The sequence below is a fragment of the Mesoplodon densirostris genome, chromosome 1 (assembly GCF_025265405.1).
Source record: "Mesoplodon densirostris isolate mMesDen1 chromosome 1, mMesDen1 primary haplotype, whole genome shotgun sequence".
In the NCBI taxonomy this organism is placed as follows: domain Eukaryota; kingdom Metazoa; phylum Chordata; class Mammalia; order Artiodactyla; family Ziphiidae; genus Mesoplodon; species Mesoplodon densirostris.
This window is the reverse complement of record NC_082661.1, coordinates 61,718,092-61,738,381: the sequence shown is the minus strand read 5'-3', so window position 1 is coordinate 61,738,381 and position 20,290 is coordinate 61,718,092. Positions and strand designations below refer to the sequence as shown.

The 20,290-nt window shown below is 35.2% G+C and overlaps 1 protein-coding gene and 1 pseudogene across 1 annotated transcript in view; both read left to right on the top strand.

Moving 5' to 3' along the window:
* The window catches only part of NCAPG (non-SMC condensin I complex subunit G), a 45,583-nt gene that overhangs the window by 5,399 nt on the left and 19,894 nt on the right, over positions 1 to 20,290 (top strand). The window contains exons 6-13 of the mRNA XM_060103801.1: positions 57 to 246; positions 698 to 847; positions 4,684 to 4,824; positions 5,429 to 5,552; positions 6,761 to 6,850; positions 7,178 to 7,357; positions 9,807 to 9,917; positions 12,561 to 12,680. Coding sequence (XP_059959784.1) covers positions 57 to 246; positions 698 to 847; positions 4,684 to 4,824; positions 5,429 to 5,552; positions 6,761 to 6,850; positions 7,178 to 7,357; positions 9,807 to 9,917; positions 12,561 to 12,680 — 1,106 coding nt within the window. The remainder of the gene's footprint in view (positions 1 to 56; positions 247 to 697; positions 848 to 4,683; positions 4,825 to 5,428; positions 5,553 to 6,760; positions 6,851 to 7,177; positions 7,358 to 9,806; positions 9,918 to 12,560; positions 12,681 to 20,290) is intronic.
* LOC132501582 (U6 spliceosomal RNA) lies at positions 3,858 to 3,958 on the top strand (annotated as a pseudogene).

The following is a 20,290-nucleotide window of genomic DNA, read 5'->3' as shown; positions in this document are numbered from 1 at the left end:
AGGAAATGGAAGCTAGAGGGAGACTTTGTTCACCTGTGTTTCAAATCACTTAACAGATGCTGTGAAACAAGCAGTGCAGAAGCATCTTCTCCAAGGCTGGTTACGTTTCACTGAAGGAAATATATTAGAGTTGCTTCATCGGTTGGATGTGGAAAATTCTTCTGAAGTGGCAGTCTCTGTTCTCAATGCCTTATTTTCAGTGACTCCTCTTAATGAACTTGCAGAAATCTGTAAAAATGATGGCAGGTATGTAAAGTGTTCATTATTTGAAATATAATACTGATGAACCTCTGCAATTAAAATTAGTCCTCTTCCGCATTACTTAAGATTGTATCAGTACCTTTTATCTACACCTCTTTTCTTTAGTCTGGTGGATGTCTTTTTCCTCCTTGTGTAAGAACTCACTACTTTATCATAGACTGCTTTAGCTGCGTTTTTTGTTTTGTTTTGTTACTTTGATTTTTGCATTAGCTTACCATGGAAAGTCCAACAGCATGGATCCCTATTGTGTTTGCCCATTTGATTCTTTTTTTTTCTCTTTTGGTCTAAATATTTTCATTCTCTTTTGTGTGGATAAGTTAATGGCTGCAGTTAAAAGGATGGTGGTTATAAATCAAGTCTGCTTATTCCCATTTTTCTACTCAGTTCAAATTTTTACTGGATATTAAGATATGTTTTGTCTCCCTTTTAAATGAAGGAAATTGATTCCAGCAGATACATTAACTCCTGAAATTGCTTTGTATTGGCGTGTCCTTTGTGAATATTTGAGATCAAAAGGAGATGAAGGTGAAGAATTTTTAGAGCAGATTTTGCCAGAGCCTGTAGTATACGCTGAGTATTTACTGAGGTAAAATTGTTTTCTTTGGTTTGGGATGTACTTGTGTTGTACTTGTGTTGTTGTATGTGTTAACTTCCCAGCCCCCTCCCTCAAAGCCATGCTTGATTGAGAATAAGTTGAAAACCATTTTTTTGGATAGGCAAGGATAAATAGGTATACACATTGAGTCTTTCTAAAGAATATCCTGTGCTGGTCAGTATACTGAAAGACCAAATTCAGTATGTTTTGGGACATTTCCTTAAAACTGGTAAGATGTAATGATGAACATTTCTCCATAAAGTTGATAATGATGATGTGTTGCTCTTTGAAATTGGTTGGCAAACTTTTTCTAAGTGCCAGACGGTAAATATTTTAGAGTCTGTGGGCCATGCTGTCTGTCACAACGACTCAGTTCTGCGGTGGTACTGCAAGAGCAGCCACAGAAAATATGTAATGAATAAGTGTGATTGTTTTCTGATCAATCTTTCATCAACTTTTATGGACACTAAAATTTGAATTTCATATGATTTTCACATGTATATATTTTTACACATATATTTACATATATATATATCATTTAAAGATGTAAAAATCTTAGCTTGCAAGCTGTACAGAAACAAGCAGCAGGCTCTATCTGGTGCATGGGCCATAGTTTTCCAACTGACAGGGTGGACCTTTGGCCAGTTTTAGTATTAATTAAAACTGTTACTGTTTGGCTTTTGTTTTTTAAAAAGTTTTTTCAAAATATCTTTTTCTTAAATTATTTGAATTACTCTAGTTTCTACTTAGTTCACTTTAAAATTATACAAGTAAAATTGTACAAGTAAAACATGAATGCATTCTTGTCAAAATTCAAATACAGAAGTATACAGAATAAAAATGCGGTATTTCCTCTTACTCCTAATTCCTCAATCCCATTAATCTCCTTAGAGTTAACATCTAAACAATTTGGGGTATACACTTTCAACCCTCTTTCTCTACATTCACATACACATATACTAAATGCATGGTTTTTAAAAATATAACACACTATACATGTTTTTGGGTTTTTTCAACTACTATCTGAGATCATTATATTGGTACATATCAGTACAAATCTATCACAATCTTAATAACAGCCTATCACTTCATAGTACAGTGGTAACGTTTAATTTACTCTTCTATTGATGGACATTTAGGGTGTTTTCAGTTTTCACTGATGAAGGTGTTTTAAACTTTCTTTACATTTTTATGTATGTTTGGGATTTTGTAGGGTTGATTCCCAGAAGTGGAATTGCTGGGCCAAAGGTTATATTTTTTTTTAATAGATATTGGTGTGTAGATTTTAAACTTCATGATTTTGATGCATTTTTTAAAAAGCTTTACGTATAATATGGATTATGGGCCTGAATTCTCTTGGTGTGAAATATAGTGTCCTGCTTTCGTGTATAATGGCCCCACATATAAGTTAGGGAGCAAAGCTAAGAACATATTTGAATTTTGTATGCAAAACATTGAATCCATAAATATCTTAAACGTGAGTCAATATGGAGACTTATAGCTTGAGCTCATAGTAACATGAAAAATGTGGGAATCTACTTAGAGTTTTAAGGGTAATTATTTCAGGCTTTAATATTTAACTGGAGTATTCATTATAATGCTGTTTGGGCCATGTTGAAATGTACTCAAAAGGAATGAATTTTGATGCAATGCTTAATAATATATGTTTATATAAAAGTAATAAGTGCTCATAGAATATTGAAAAAATACAAGAAAATATGAGGAAATGTTAAATATTATATTTAAATAACAGAGAGTGAGCATCTCAAAGACTGGTTCACAGATTGATTAATTCTTAGTTACTGAAAATTAACATGTAAAGAGCTTGGTTCCTCTAACTTTAAGAGGTCAGGGATTCTTCTATTTCCTTTGTCACTTAATCTGTGAGTTTTGAAATAAATTACTTGGATCAACTTGTTTTTTTCACATATAAAAAGGAAAGCTTTAAAGATCATATTTAATTATTGAAAGAATACTTAAGAAATAGGATGATTTTCTTTTTGGAGCAGTGTCACTAGATAGGATTCATTTTCTCAAGAACAGAAACAAAATTAAATGGAAAAATGGTTTCTTGATAATCTCAAATGTATTCTCAGGCATTTTGTAGCAGGAAGAGTTAGCGACTCAGAATGCTGATACAAAATGATTTCCTGTTAATTGAGGTGTTCACATAAAGAGAGAAATCGGGGATGTTAAATGAGCCTATCAAATTTGAGTAAGAAAAAGGGACACTAATAGAATTTAAAGAAAGCTACCTTAAATCTTAGAGAGTTTAAAAAAAGACTTTCTTGAGTGGTCTCTTCATTATAATGACTACCTTTAAAAATGGTTGGAAAGACGATTTCATGGTAATTAAAATTGGTAGGTCGATTTTAAGTTGTATTTATGCAGTTCAGGATTTGTAATTATTAATGAAACAACTACTCTTTGGGTATTTTTAAAAATAAATTCAAAGTCTTGATACTATGCGTTGTGCTAAAGCTGGGATGGAGAAGTAGGAGGGATTCAAAGGTGAGTGAAGGTTTCTTAGCTTGTCAGAAATCAGTAACTCTACTGATTTATTGATTTTGATAATTATTAGTTTTGTAGCTTTTGTTTAGTTTCCTGCTAGAATCCAAAGGGTGGCTGATGCCCTTGAAGGTCCTAATATCATTGCCAGAGATTTATGAGCTTTTATTTACTCTTGGCTGTCATTTTATGAGTCAGTTCATTTATTCATAATTATTCTGCAGTGTTTATAACTTGATTTTTGTTGATAATTTAAAATGACATTTTTCATCAGGATTATCATTTCATATATTACTTCCAACCTAAAGGCACCTAGTTGTATAGGTTTAAACTCTTAATTCTACTTAAACTCTTAATTCTGTTTTTAAGTAGCTTTTTTTTGTTCCCACACAAAAAAGGAGACCTTCTGGTAGACTGTTGAATGTTATCTAGGTGAGGGTTGTAAAAGGCTTTAATTTGGGCAGTGATAGTAAAAATAAAAGGGTAGTTGATGGTGCTTGCTTAGTAGCACCTACACTAAAATAAGAACAATATAGAGATTAGTAGGGCCCCTAAGCAAGGGTACTACAAATTCATGAAGCTATCTATATTTTTCTGATTTTTTTAAAAAGGTCATTGTATTCATGCATTACTTATGTAATTACTATTTCTACTACTGTTCTTTTTTTTTTTTTTTTTTTTTTTTTTTTTTTTTTTTTTTGCGGTATGCGGGCCTCTCACTGTTGTGGCCTCCCCCGTTGCGGAGCACAGGCTCCGGACGCGCAGGCTCCGCGGCCATGGCTCACGGGCCCAGCCGCTCCGCGGCATATGGGATCCTCCCAGACCGGGGCACGAACCCGTATCCCCTGCATCGGCAGGCGGACTCTCAACCACTTGCGCCACCAGGGAGGCCCGTACTACTGTTCTTTTAAACAAAATAATGGTTAATTAAGGATGATGAGGGAAGACTAGCTCTTTCTGAATAATTGGATTTTTGGAGAAGGGATTTAGAACTTTATAATTGAGAATACTAGTGACATTGAAATAATTAGTTATTTTGAGAGATACAAATATGTACCTTTTGAAAATTTCCCATAGGAAATTTGAATCTTTAATGAAAATATATTTTCCAAATTCTTTTGAATCAAGCCAGTAAGTTCACAGAAGTTCATGACAATAACACAGAAGTTACTCTGTAGATCAGGATTAGTATAACATGGTATAAACATATATTTGGACTGATATGAGCAGAAGATGACCTTTTCTGACGTAATGGGGAGCTGTTTAATGTTTAATGTTTCTAAACAGATTCTACATCTTATTAATTGTGCTTGTTTTAGTTATATTCAGAGCATTCCGGTTGTTAATGAAGAACAGAGAGGTGATTTTTCTTATATTGGCAATTTGATGACAAAAGAGTTTATAGGTCAACAGTTGATTCTAATTATCAAGTTTTTGGATACCAATGAAGAAGGAGGAAGGTACATTTAAATGTAAACCCTTGTTCTAATTTGCGCTTCTAATTTTATGTGTTGAAATACAGTCTTGTTACAATATGATTAAATATATTTAACCTAGCTCCCTAAAGTGTTATATGAAGTGTTCTCTTTCCTCTTATATAATATATATGGAGTATGTAAGAGGAAATATATTTATATACTGTCTCTGTTTCTCTTTCTCCTAATTTCTCTCTCTATATATGAATATATGTATATATATGGAAATATAAGTTTCTAATTCAGTTCCTTCAGAATAAATCAATAAAATTGCAGGTTTTTGCTTAAAATTTTCTATTAGTATTACTAGTCCTCTCTATAATAAATACAGTCTAAAAGGTTTGATTCACTTATGGTATTTTGTCATTTCATCATGTTGATTTATGAAAGATTATAGGGCCATTTATAATTTTTTTTTCAGAACGTGAATTTTAGTCTAAAGTCTGTACATATATTTTTGTACCTATTGTGATAAATATAAAAAAGACAAATTAAGTCTGTAATTAAGTCTGCAGAATAGGTGAAATGTTAGAGATACAATGTGTTTCTACTCTTGTACTGAAATTAAAATAGTTCTTTTTGAATGCAGGAAACGACTGCTGGCTATCTTACAGGAGATTCTTACTCTACCCACCACCCCAGTATCCCTAATTTCTTTTCTTGTTGAGAGACTGCTCCACATGATTATAGATGATAATAAGAGAATACAGATTGTAAGTAATTTTCTTCATTCTTGATAGAGATAAAAGGTTTTGGTCAATAACATTGAGGGTTGTCTTATTCTCTTTTCAGTACTTTTGGCTTTATTTGTCTTTAATTGCTTTTGTTTTAGTTTTGTCTCTTTATCAAGTCTTTAAACTTCTTAAAACCAAATCTCTCTCACACACATTTAAAAAAAATCTCCTTTCTTTTACCATACCTATCATTGTGTTGAATCAGTTTGAAATGGAGCAGGTTAGGGAAGAGGTGACATATAGGCATTGGTTGTTAGAAGGTTTGAGGGCCGACTGAATTTATACATACCTGGGTTCAAATCCCCTTGGACACTTTCTGGATTTGTGGCTTTGCCTGAGTTATTTAATTTAGAATTTTTACTTGTCTGCAAAATAATAATAATAAAATGTATCTTTCATTGTTCAATGAAGCAATGTTCATAAAGTGCTTGGTAAATACAGAAATAAATATTATCTATTATTTTACTATATTCAAGTGTTATTTTCTCTGGGGTAGCCCAAAAAGAGAGGCCTGTATCATTGATTTTCATAAAATTGTATAGTCTTGGAGTTGCGAGTTAATTCAAAGGTTGTCTTTTCCACTCCTTCCTTATATAGATATACTTATACATAACATAAATTCTTTCTACAACATCCCCAGTTAGTGGTTATCCAGCACCTGCTTAAGGTACCTTCATTTGTGATGCAGCTTTTTCCTGAATTGGCCAACTCCAATGCCCAGTGGCTCTGAAAGGAAAGTGTTTAATTTGCTGTCATTATTTATGCCTTGTATACCCAAAGGAAGAATAAAAGAGTATTCTAATTTTTTATATTCCACTCCCATTGGAGCTGAACAAAGGAGGGAGTTGAGGATTTTAGGCAGAAAATTTTAGTTTTATGGTGCCTAATATTAGATGCTATTTTCATTTTTTCTGTTTTAAAGCACTATATGAAAGAGAATTTGTCTTCAATGTCTGTGTGCCTATTTACCTTCCCATAATCTTAAGAGTTTTTAGTCAGATGTATTGTTTGGTCATTTTTTTTCTAAAATTGTCTAGCGAATAGAATGTGTGCCATTTTTGCTTGTATATTTTGCTCTATTTTTCAAGAGATTGTGGATACAGTTTGGAGTTTTGTTTAACAGTTTGATATCATTTTCTGATATATAACATATATTAAAGCATGTATTCTGAATTATAACGTATCAGGTTACAGAAATTATCTCAGAGATTCGGGCACCCATTGTTACTGTTGGTGTTAATAATGATCCAGCTGTTGCAAGAAAGAACGAACTCAAGGTAACTGTCTTCTAAATTAAAGAAATGCTTGAGTATATTGTAGTTGTGCAAGCCTTTTATTTCTTCTTGTACATTTTCAAAATTGCACAAAGTCAAATTATTGATTAACGATTAAACTATATAAGAGTATCTAAAATGTTATCAGATTATGTCAGTCTGAAAGATTTGTCTATCTCTGTTTCAGGAAGACTACCACTTTTTCTGTATGTACCTGACTGCTTAACTTCTAGGTGGTTGAAATGGTTCTAAATGATACTCTTTAGTTCGCTACAGATTTCACATTAATAGTTTTTGTTTGGTGTTTACACAATTTATATCTTTTCTTAGATGGCTGAAATAAAAGTTAAACTTATTGAGGCAAAAGCAGCTTTGGAAAATTGCATTAACTTACAGGATTTTAATCAAGCATCAGAATTAAAAGAAGAAATAAAAGCATTAGAAGATGCCAAAATAAACCTATTGAAAGAGATAGAGCAACTTGAAATTAAAGAAGTCCACATAGAGAAGGTATAGATACATTTTTCATATTAAATTTCAGCTACTGTTAATCATCTCAACTAAACCTTGTTTTCTTAACTCAGCTGCTGAAATATATTCACTTAGGAGGGATTTTTAACAATACCATGAACTAATACAAAAATAATATTTTTCTGCCTGTTCCTTTCTATTTTGGACTTCGAAAGGTTTTAATGAACTTTAATTATTGTATCTAGGATTTTATTTGATTTGCTCCCTTGTCCTGCTAATCCCTAGAATCTGAAGTCTTTCTTCCTTGCCAAGGAAACCTACCTTCCAGTGATTTCCTTCTCTTTGTTTTGTTTTGTTTTGTTTGTCTTGAATGGTTTAGAAAAGGAAAATGCATCTTTCCCTTATTTGTGGAAGACTCATGACCTTTCCACTGCTAGGAAAAGAATTTCTGTAGTAACAGTGCCATTATACACATATTTTTTTAAAGTTTAATTACTTTTTTTTTAGAAGAAACTGAGTAACTTTGTTATTTTAAATGAAATACTGTATAAAATAGATAACTAATAAGAACCTGCTGTATATCACAGGGAACTCTACTCAATACTCTGTAATGGCCTATATGGGAAAAGAATCTTAAAAAAAAAAAAGTGGATATATGTGTATGTATAACTGATTCACTTTGCTGTACACCTGAAACTAACACAACATTGTAAATCAACTATACTCCAATAAAAATAAAAAAAAAGAAATACTAAACATATATCTAATAACATTTAAAGCTTTGTTTCAGCAGTCTTTTTTAATTAACTTAGTTGTATTTGGTACACGAATATTATTTTAATGTAAGGTAGAATGGTATCAATTACTATAGTATTTGCTATTAACTGTAATTCAGGAGGTCTTTTGGGATCTTGCCTTTTGTAGTAAACATCATTTATTACTGTAGTTTTGGTTTGGGAAGTGCTGATTATTCTTACAAAGAGAATGCTGGATAGGGAAGAGTTTACTATACAGGAGAGTTTTGTAAGTTATGTTATGTCCTTGAGCTCTGCAGCCATAGACATCCCTGCTCTAACACCCCACCTTCCCAATGGGTATGCCTGAATTTTATTTTCATAGCTAAGTACCTTATTTCTTTTGTTTGACCAAGTCAGTGGATCATTATAGGCTCTTAAATTTGAGGAGCAAATTTAAAGTGTAAAATGAAAATCTAAACTGAAAAATGATATAAACTGCAGGTCTGAATTAGGAAAATTTTAACTAGGATGATCTATCGTGATTAATATTATCTGTTTAACTTTACTTGCTTTGACCATTTATCTGTTCATTTGTCCTATTTAAGGGTTATAAATCTATTACAGTATAATTACAGTAGAGTATAGTAAATGCTATGTTCAGGTAAGTATAGGGGTTTTATGGAGAGGGTGGTATTGGCTTCCCCAAAAGAAATGTTTCAACTTGAGATTTGAATAAAAATAATATAAGCAAGTAGTTACAGGATCCTTTTTTTGTGGTATTCACAAGTATAAATTCATTTGATTCTCATTATGACCTAACGGAATTGGTACAATTAGCCTTACTTTATAGAAGGCAAGTAACTTGCCTGAAGTTATACAGATAGTAAATGGTAGAGGCAGGATTCAAACCCAGGCAAGTGGCTTTGATTGTGCTTTTAATGCACTCTGTGTCATCTCTCCTCAGTGAGTTGTTAAGGGAATGTTATAGGCAGATGGAATGATGTGTGTGAAGGCCTAGAAGTTAAAGAGTGCCTGTTGTGTTTAAAAACTTCAGGTACACATGACTAAAGAATTGAGGCGGAGAGATGAGAGATAAATCTGGGGGAAGAAATTAAGGGACAATTCATGTAAGGCCTTGTATAAACAATATTTTAAAAATTGTCCCTTACCCAAAGATCACGGTGTACCACGTAAAGATGAGATTTATGTCTTATAAAGATCACTGTTAACTCAGGAAATGAATTGCCTGCAGGCATACTAGTTTGAAGACTGTTACAGTAATGTAGGATTGAGATGAGTGCAGTCTGAACAAGATAATGATGGTGGATATGGAAAGAAGTGATGGATTTGAGAAGTATTTAAGAATTAGTAACAAGGAGAAGAGTGAGTCAAGAATGTATCCTAGGTCTTTTGGTTTGGACAGCTGGGTAGATGGCAGTGAAATTTATGGAGGTAGCACAAAAAGAGGAATTTGGGTAATGATTGGTTAGTTCCCTTTTGGGCATTTTGAGTTTGGGAAGCCTGTGGACCATACAAGAGGAAATGTCTTATGGCACTTTTATATATGAATCTGAAACTTAGAAAATAGTTGAACCAGCTTATAAATGGTAAATTTTGTGACAGGATAAGGTTGTGCAGGGAATGTGTATAGAGACAACATGTCTTGGACAAAAAGCCTCGAGAAAGTAAACACTTAAGGGATGGGCAGAATATATTTTCACTAATGCTGAATATTTTGTGTTTCATTTTAGAATGATGCTGAAACACTACAGAAGTGTCTTATTTTGTGCTATGAACTGTTGAAACAGATGTGCACTTCAACAGGTATAGGTGCAACCATGAATGGCATCATTGAATCTTTGGTATGTTGGTGCACTTTGAGGCTTTATTTTAGCTCACGCCTTCATCATTTTATAAGTAATATGTTCCTTGGGGTTCGAAAGAATGAAAAGACGATTTTAAACATCTGATAAATATAAATGGTAAAAAAGAAAAAATAATACAGTGGCTGCTTCATATTGTGAGGATTAGATTAAGATAATGCATGTAAAGGACCTGGTATATAAGTTATAATTATTCCTTTAGAAAGTTTGAAAAAATTATTTTATGTTGGAAAGAGATGCAGAATATCTTCGTTTTTTGAATAGTAAGAGGAAATACTGAGATACATAAGGAATATTTAAGAACCAGAATCTTGCTGTGTAGAAAGACTGAGAAGGTTACATTGTAAGCCCTGTGAAAGGAATTTGTTTATTATTATATATTTAAGGACTTTACTAAAGTAACCCTTCATAGGTAATCTCCATTTTACTGACTAGAGGGATATAAATACCACAAGCCTTTAGAACCACATTGTCTGATAGAAATATAATGCAAACCACATGTAACTTTAAATTTTCTAGTAGCCACATTTAAAAATTCAAAAGAAATGTGAAATTCTAATATACATTAATTTAAATATATTTTAATATATTTAACCTAGTATACTCCAAATATTATAATTTCATCATTTAATCAATATTTTATTGAGATATTTTACATTCTGTTCTTCATACTAAGTCTTAAAGCACATGTCAATCTGGACTAGTCATATTTCAAGTGTTCAGTAGCCACATGTGGTTAGTGGTGATAGTATTAGACATGCAGCTTTAGAGTATTCTTTTTTTTTTTTTTTTTGTGGTACGTGGGCCTCTCACTGTGTGGCCTCTCCCGTTGTGGAGCACAGGCTCCGGACGTGCAGGCTCAGCGGCCATGGCTCATGGACCCAGCCGCTCCGCGGCATGTGGGATCCTCCCGGACTGGGGCACGAACCCGTGTCCCCTGCATCGGCAGGTGGACTCTCAACCACTGCGCCACCAGGGAAGTCCCTAGAGTATTCTTTTTAATAGTGCTACTTATCCAAAGCAAATTTTGAATGTATCCAACCTCTTCCAGGATTCTCCCCAAATTGTTTTTACTTGGGAGTAGTGAAAAACAGCCAATGAATGTGATCTAAAATCAAGTTCTTGGATTGTCATGAGTTTCTAAATGTAGTAAAGAAGACCAATTATTGTTTATAACAGTCCAGAGCTGATTAAAACTAGATCTGTTAAACCGTTAGAATTTAGTTTTATTTTTAACAAAGCAGATGTCTCTAGTGAAAAGTGATACTTTTAAAGTTCTGCTTGTATACTTTATGTCTGGTTCTATTGCAAGAGAATCATAAATGATGGTATAATTAACTGCACAATTGAAGTAGTAAATATGAAGACTTACATATATATATGGGGAAACACAATATTGAGGGAAGAAAGAACACAAAATTGAATGGTCATAATGATTTTAAGTATATAAAAACAATCTGTCTAAAGATTGAAAGAGACTATAGAGGGATGTAAATGAGTAAGGTATTTAAATATAGGAGTTATAATATTTTAATGAAATTACTGTGCTTTAAATAAAAATCATATATTAAGTGAACAAATATTTATTGAACATCTGTACACCCAGTGCTGGGGATAGAGTGTACATGGTGTACAGAACACGTGTAGACTACCCTTTTGGATCTTCTGGTCAAGTGAGGGGGGGCATCAATCAAATAAACAAGTGAAAGCTTATGCCATTGATAATTGCTATGAAGAAGAGCTTTATGGTCATATGTGAATTTATGATAATGAGATTTCATCTGTTTATGGAAGGTGACCTTGAAATGATGTTTGAGTAGACATTAACTATGTGAAAAAGAGGGAAGAATGATCTAGACCTACTCTCTTCAGTATGGTAGCCACCAGCCACAGGTGGATATTAAAAACCTGTGGCTATTAAATCTAGTCCAAATATATATATATATATTTATACATATTTATAAATGTAAAAGTACATTGGGTTTCAAACCCTTAGTACAGACAACAGAGATTATCTCAATTTTTTATAAACATGAAAAAAGGCACAGCTAAAAAACAAATCTCAATTTTTTAATATTGATTACATGTCGTATTGATATTTTGTCTATATTGAGTAAAATAAAATGTATTAAAATTAGTTTCATCTTTTTCTTTTCACTTTAGTGTGGCTACTAAAAAATTTTAAATGACGTACTTGGCTTGCATTATATTTCTAGTGGACAGCACTGAATGGGAGGCATTGAAATCAGCTCAATTGAATAAACAGAGAGCAAGAGATAGCATAGTATAAGGTGATACTGGAAAAGACTAACAATGAGGTGTATCATATATTATGTTAAGGGGTTTTATCTTTTCTATGAGCATTGGGAAGCCATTGAGTCAGTTTTGGCAGGTGGAGGAAAGGTATCTCATGATCAGACTGTATTTTGCTCTGACTGTATTCTTCTGTTTTACTGATTTAATATTTACCTTTTTTAAACCAAAAGTTGACTTTTTTGGATTAATAGACTACATGGAAATGAAGTAGGTCTGTGAAATCATACAGAAATTTGCATTTTTTTAATATACTATTGTAAATTTCTTATCCTAGTCAAAATTATTTTAATTTCTAATTCATTTTAGATTCTTCCTGGAATAATAAGTGTTCATCCTACAGTAAGAAATCTGGCTGTTTTGTGCTTGGGATGCTGTGGACTACAGAATCAGGATTTTGCAAGTAAACACTTTGTATTACTATTGCAGGTAGGTTTTATCTTGTGATTAAAATCTTGATTATACTTCTTGAGATAAATACTCAATCTGTGGTGATTTTGCTAGTATTATTAAGTTTAATCAGTTCCAGGGCTTGTTGATGATGATGACGATGATTATGGATGACTTTTAAGGGCTCAGTTTTTATGTTTTGATTTTTTTGTTATTAAAACTTTTTTGTAGAAGAAAGATGAAATGTCAATTATTTAAGGTATTTTAAAAATTAATCATATAGCAGATATTTATTGAGTGCATATTATATGCCCAGCATTATTATAGACTTTAGAAAAAAATAAGATAGGTAATGAAACACATGATAAAAGTTGCTGTCCTAATGGAGCTTACATTTTAGAAGAGGAAATACACAATGAAAAATAAACAATATGTAGTATGTCAGATGGAAAAAATAAAACAGAGAAGGGGAATGAGGACTGGAAATAGGGAAAGGGAGCAGTTTGGTTTAGAAAGACCTCACTAAGTCAAAATTTGGGCTGTTACCAGAGGGAAGTGAGAATGAACCATGTAGATCTGGATAAGAGGTTTCCAAAGAGAGGGAAGAGCAGGGGAAGGGGTCCATCAGTAGGACTTTGCTTCACATATTAAAGGAGCGGGAGCTCGTATGGCTAGGCCAGACTGAGCAAAGGGGAGAATAGTAGGAGAAATGATTTGCAGGCAGCTGATCATCCATGTCTTCTAGGGATTTCTAGTCTGTAAAGATGTAGCCTTCACAGTGAATGAGCTGGGAAGGAATTGGTAGTTTTTATTTTCTTTTTTTAAAAAAAAATTATCTATTTATTCATTTGGTTGTGTCGGGTCTTAGTAGCGGTATGTGGGATCTTTTGTTGTGGTGTGGGCTCTTCATTGCAGCATGCAGCCTTCTCTCTAGTTGTGGTGTGCGGGCTTTGGAGCACATGGGCTCTCTAGTTGTGGCCTGAGGGCTCTAGAGCACACAGGCTTAGCTGCCCCGTGGCATGTGGGATCTTAGTTCCCCAACCAGGGATCAAACCTGCATCCCCTGCATTGGAAGGTGGATTCTTAACCACTAGACCACCAGGGAAGTCCCAGAATTGGAAGATTTTGAGTAGGGGATTTTTATGCTGTGACTGGATTTAGTGTTGGTTAGACCATGGGTTGGTTGGCAAACCTTTTCTCTAAAGGTCTAGAGAGTAAATATTGTAGACTTTGCAGGCCATATGGTCTGTCTCAACTACTGCTTTGCTGTGGTAGTATGAAAGCTTCCATAGATGATACATAATTGAATAAGCATAGTTGTAGATCAGTAAAACTTGTATTTATGGACACTGATACTTAAATTTCTTATAATTTTAGCATATAATGAGATATTATTTTTTAAACATTGAAAAATGTACAATTATTCCTAACTTGGAGGCTGTATAAAAACAGGCAACAAACTGGAATTGGCCCATGAGTCATAGTTTGCAGATCCCTAATAGTAACTATAGGGATACAGTATGGAAGGAAGGATATTCATAAGGAAGCTATTGCAATAATCCAGGAAAGAGGTGATGATGACCTGGACCAGTGTTGTGATTACTGGGGTCATGAGAAGTGATGGTAATTTAAGTTTGAAGACAGTGTCTATAGAATTTGCTGATAAATTTGATGTGGCATGTGAGAGAGAGAAGTGGAAGAAAACAGGATTTTGGCCAGAATAACTGGAAAGATGGAATTGCCCTTTCCTGTGATGGGGAAAACAGAATAACAGGTTTTATGGCAGGTAGGTGAGGTAAGGAGTTCAGTTTTGGACATGGAAAGTTTGAAGTTTGAGGTACAGTGGATATATTGAATAGGCATTTTTATGTGGGTTTAGAGACAGGAGAGAGGCCGAGGCTGGGGAGAGGAATCTGGAAGTCTTTATTCTATAATAGTATCCAATGCCTAGAAACTGGATGTTACCTGACAAATGAGTATAGTTTGAGAGAAGATCTCAACTTTATAGTTCCCTAGGGCTCAGGCAACATTTAAGGTAAGAGAGATGAAGAGGAACCAGTACAGACCAAGGTGAAGTAGATAGTTAGGGGAGAGTGTGATGTCCTAGAAGGCAAGTGAAGATGGTATTTTAGAGAGGCCAGGGTGACCCAACTGTCTAATGCTGGTGACAGGTTGATAAGGATTCATAGTTGACCATTTTTGGCAAGTAAGGAAGTGTTTGGTGACTTTCATGTGCCCTAGTTTATGCACAGGGCAAAGCCTATTGGAGTGGTCCAAAGAGGATTATGGGAGAGGAATTGGAGACAGCCAGTGTAGACTACTCTTTCAAGATTTTATTTTGTTAGGAGTAATGGAGAAATGGAGTGGTAGCAAGAGAGGATATGGGGTAAAAATAGTTTTTGGTTTGGTTTGAATTATTTTAGGATGGAGAAAATTACAGCCTGTTTGAATCCTAATGAGAATGACCCATTTGAAAGGAAAAAACTGAATATAGGGAAGAGAGGGCAGCTGCTAGAGTGCTACTGAGTAGACAAGAGGGGATTAAGTCTAGTGTATCAGTGGAATGCATTTGACTTTTTAACTCCTTTGGACATCTGTTTTTAACATTTGGGCCTAGCTTTATTTGGAAAATATACTTCCCTCCACCTCCCCATGTAAAAAGACAGTGTGATTCATGTAGCCTCTTGGTGTTGTCAAATGTAATGGGATAAAAAAGCTGCAAGGAATTTTAGTGCAAATTGCTTGCCAACAGGTGAATGGGAGTGCTTTGCATGTTCAACTTGAAAATAACACATGACAACATGGATTATCATTTTTATGAAGATTATATTAAAATACTCAACCAATAGTTGAATTTTCCCCCAACATAAAATCCTTATCTTGAAGCATCCTTTAATGTTGCATATGACATTGCCAAGAAAAAGAAAACATACAATTAGGGAGAACTTGGGGAAGTCATGTGTTCTGGAAATGGTCAAACTGTTTGTGACTTGTATCAAAGGAAGAAAATTAAAACCATACTTTTGTCAAAAGGCAGTCCTCAGAAATTTCGTTTTGTTCTAATTTCCTTTTTTGGAGTACTTGACATCTAATCAGTTCATTTAATGTGCAAAGATTAAATTCCTGACAGTGCTTGTTTATATTTATCATCCCATGCTTGTTATAGAGAAAAATTTCTATTATTGTGAGATCCTTTTGGAAACTTAGAATGTCAAGTATTATCTTTAAAATGGTGTACAGTTTCTTTTCAAACAAACTGGAAGAAAAATCTTGGTACTTTGTCCAGATGAATCATTTATAGTGCTTGGCCATACATCTGGTTTTGCTCCAAGATGAATGAATGAATCTCCCTGTGTTATACAAAGTCATTACTACTTATATCAGCAGGGACTGGCATCAGTGATTCTGGTAGTAATTCTAAAGGGAGTCTTGTTTACTATTGTGAAATCTATTGGCTTTATAGCTGCCCAGGAAAGAAAATACTACATTTTCAAAGAGGTTTTGCTAAGAAATTAAACCAGTAAGTTCTCTATTTCAATTTCCTGGCTTTCTAGAGGATGGGCCATTAAGTGCTAGATTGACCCCTGGTCATTACTTTTTATTTAAGTGGAAGAAAAATCTTACTAGGACATTTGATGGTGAAGCGTTCATTTGTCTAGCTTATTAAGTATAGCACTTTTTACTCTAAAAATGAGGTAAAATGTTCATTAAGATGCCCTATATACCATTATGAGTACTTCTGAAAAATTGTATTGAGAAGTTGTTGTTTTCAAGTAGAGGAGATTAGAGTTAGACAACTATATAAAATTTCTAGAGCACTTCCGGGTAAGATGGCGGAAGAGTAAGACGCGGAGATCACCTTCCTCCCCACAGATACACCAGAAATACAGCTACACGTGGAACAACTCCTACAGAACACCTACTGAACACTGGCAGAAGACCCCAGACCTCCCAAAAGGCAAGAAACTCCCCACATACCTGGGTAGGGCAAAGCGGAGAGATTCCCGCACAGAGGAGCGGTGCCGAGCGGCACTCACCAGCCCGAGAGGCTTGTCTGCTCCCCCGCCGGGGCGGGCGGCGCTGGAGCTGAGGCTCGGGCTTCGGTCAGAGCGCAGGGAGAGGACTGGGGCTGGCGGCGAGAACTCAGCCTGAAGGGGGCTAATGTGCCACAGCTAGCCGGGAGGGAGTCCGGGAAAACTCTGGAGCTGCCGAAGAGGCAGGAGACTTTTTCTTCCCTCTTGGTTTCTTGGTGCGCGAGGAGAGGGGATTAAGAGCGCCGCGTAAAGGAGCTCCAGAGACGGGCGCGAGTCGCGGCTGAAAGCGCGGAGCCCAGAGACGGGCGTGGGACGCTGGGGCTGCTGCTGCCGCCGCCAAGAAGCCTGTGTGCGAGCGCAGGTCACTGTCCACACCGCCCTTCCAGCTCCACATAATATCAAACGGCGAAAATTTTCCAGAGATCTCCATCTCAACACCAGCACCCAGCTTCACTCAACGACCAGCAAGCTACAGTGCTGGACACCCTATGCCAAACAACTAGCAAGACAGGAATACAACGCCACCCATTAGCAGAGAGGTGGCCTACAATCATAAAAAGTCCGCAGACACCCCAAAACACACCACCAGACGTGGACCTGCCCACCAGAAATACAAGATCCAGCCTCATCCACCAGAACACAGGCAGTAGTCCCCTCCACCAAGAAGCCTACACAACCCACTAAACCAACCTTAGCCATTGGGGACAGACACCAAAAACAACGGGAACTACGAACCTGCAGGCTGCAAAAAGGAGACCCCAAACACAGTAACATAAGCAAAATGAGAAGACAGAAAAACACACAGCAGGAGAAGGAGCAAGATAAAAACCCACCAGACCTAACAAATGAAGAGATAATAGGCAGTCTACCTGAAAAAGAATTCAGAATAATGATGGTAAAGATGATCCAAAATCTTGGAAATAGAATAGACAAAATGCAAGAAACAGTTAACAAGGACCTAGAAGAACTAAAGATGAATCAGGCATCGATTAAAAACACAATAAATGAAATAAAAAATACTCTAGAAGGGATCAATAGCAGAATAACTGAGGCAGAAGAACGGATAAGTGAGGTGGAAGATAAAATAGTGGAAATAACTGCTGCAGAGAAAAATAAAGAAAAAAGAATGAAAAGAACAGAAGACAGTCTCAGAGACCTCTGGGACAACATTAAACGCACCAACATTCGAATTATAGGGGTTTCAGAAGAAGAAGAGAAAAAGAAAGGGACTGAGAAAATATTTGAAGAGATTATAGTTGAAAACTTCCCTAATATGGGAAAGGAAATAGTTAATCAAGTCCAGGAGGCACAGAGAGTCCCATACAGAATAAATCCAAGGAGAAATACACCAAGACACATATTAATCAAACTGTCAAAAATTAAACACAAAGAAATCATATTAAAAGCAGCAAGGCAAAAACAACAAATAACACACAAGGGAATCCCCATCAGGATAACAGCTGATCTCTCAGCAGAAACTCTACAAGCCAGAAGGGAGTGGCAGGACATAATTAAAGTGATGAAGGAGAGAAACCTGCAACCAAGATTACTCTACCCAGCAAGGATCTCATTCAGATTTGATGGAGAAATTAAAACGTTTACAGACAAGCAAAAGCTGAGAGAGTTCAGCACCACCAAACCAGCTTTACAACAAATGCTAAAAGAACTTCTCTAGGCAAGAAACACAACAGAAGGAAAAGAACTACAATAACGAACCCAAAACAGTTAAGAAATGGGAATAGGAACATACATATCAATAATTACCTTAAATGTAAATGGACTAAATGCTCCCACCAAAAGACACAGACTGGCTGAATGGATACAAAAACAAGACCCATATATATGCTGTCTACAAGAGACCCACTTCAGACCTAGAGACACATACAGACTGAAAGTAAGGGGATGGAAAAAGATATTCCATGCAAATGGAAACCAAAAGAAAGCTGGAGTAGCAATTCTCATATCAGACAAAATAGACTTTAAAATAAAGACTACTAGAAGAGACAAAGAAGGACACTACATAATGATCAAGGGATCGATCCAAGAAGAAGATATAACAATTGTAAATATTTATGCACCAAACATAGGAGCACCCCAATACATAAGGGAAATATTAACAGCCATAAAAGGAGAAATCGACAGTAACACAATCATAGTAGGGGACTTTAACACCCCACTTTCACCAATGGACAGGTCATCCAAAATGAAAATAAATAAGGAAACACAAGCTTTAAATGATACATTAAACAAGATGGACTTAATTGATATTTATAGGACATTCCATCCAAAAACAACAGAATACACATTTTTCTCAAGTGCTCATGGAACATTCTCCAGGATAGATCATATCTTGGGTCACAAATCAAGCCTTGGTAAATTTAAGAAAATTGAAATTGTATCAAGTATCTTTTCCGACCACAATGCTATGAGACTAGATATCAATTACAGGAAAAGAGCTGTAAAACATACAAACACATGGAGGCTAAACAATACACTACTTAATAACGAAGTGATCACTGAAGAAATCAAAGAGGAAATTAAAAAATACCTAGAAACAAATGACAATGGAGACACGACGACCCAAAACCTATGGGATGCAGCAAAAGCAGTTCTAAGAGGGAAGTTTATGGCAATACAATCCCACCTTAAGAAACAGGAAACATCTCGAATAAACAACCTAACCTTGCACCTAAAGCAATTAGAGAAAGAAGAACAAAAACATCCCAAAGTTAGCAGAAGGAAAGAAATCATAAAAATCAGATCAGAAATAAATGAAAAAGAAATGAAGGAAACGATAGCAAAGATCAATAAAACTAAAAGCTGGTTCTTTGAGAAGATAAACAAAATTGATAAACCATTAGCCAGACTCATCAAGAAAAAAAGGGAGAAGGCTCAAATCAATAGAATTAGAAATGAAAAAGGAGAAGTAACAACTGACACTGCAGAAATACAAAAGATCATGAGAGATTACTATAAGCAACTCTATGCCAATAAAATGGACAACCTGGAAGAAATGGACAAATTCTTAGAAATGCACAACCTGCCAAGACTGAATCAGGAAGAAATAGAAAATATGAACAGACCAATCACAAGCACTGAAATTGAAACTGTGATAAAAAATCTTCCAACAAACAAAAGCCCAGGACCAGATGGCTTCACAGGGGAATTCTATCAAGCATTTAGAGAAGAGCTAACACCTATCCTTCTGAAACTCTTCTAAAATATAGCAGAGGGAGGAACACTCCCAAACTCATTCTATGAGGCCACCATCACCTTGATACCAAAACCAGACAAGGATGTCACAAAGAAAGAAAACTACAGGCCAATATCACTGATGAACATAGATGCAAAAATCCTCAACAAAATACTAGCAAACAGAATCCAACAGCACATTAAAAGGATCATACACCATGATCAAGTGGGGTTTATTCCAGGAATGCAAGGATTCTTCAATATATGCAAATCAATCAACGTGATACACCATATTAACAAACTGAAGGAGAAAAACCATATGATCATCTCAATAGATGCAGAGAAAGCTTTTGACAAAATTCAACACCCATTTATGATAAAAACCCTGCAGAAAGTAGGCATAGAGGGAACTTTCCTCAACAT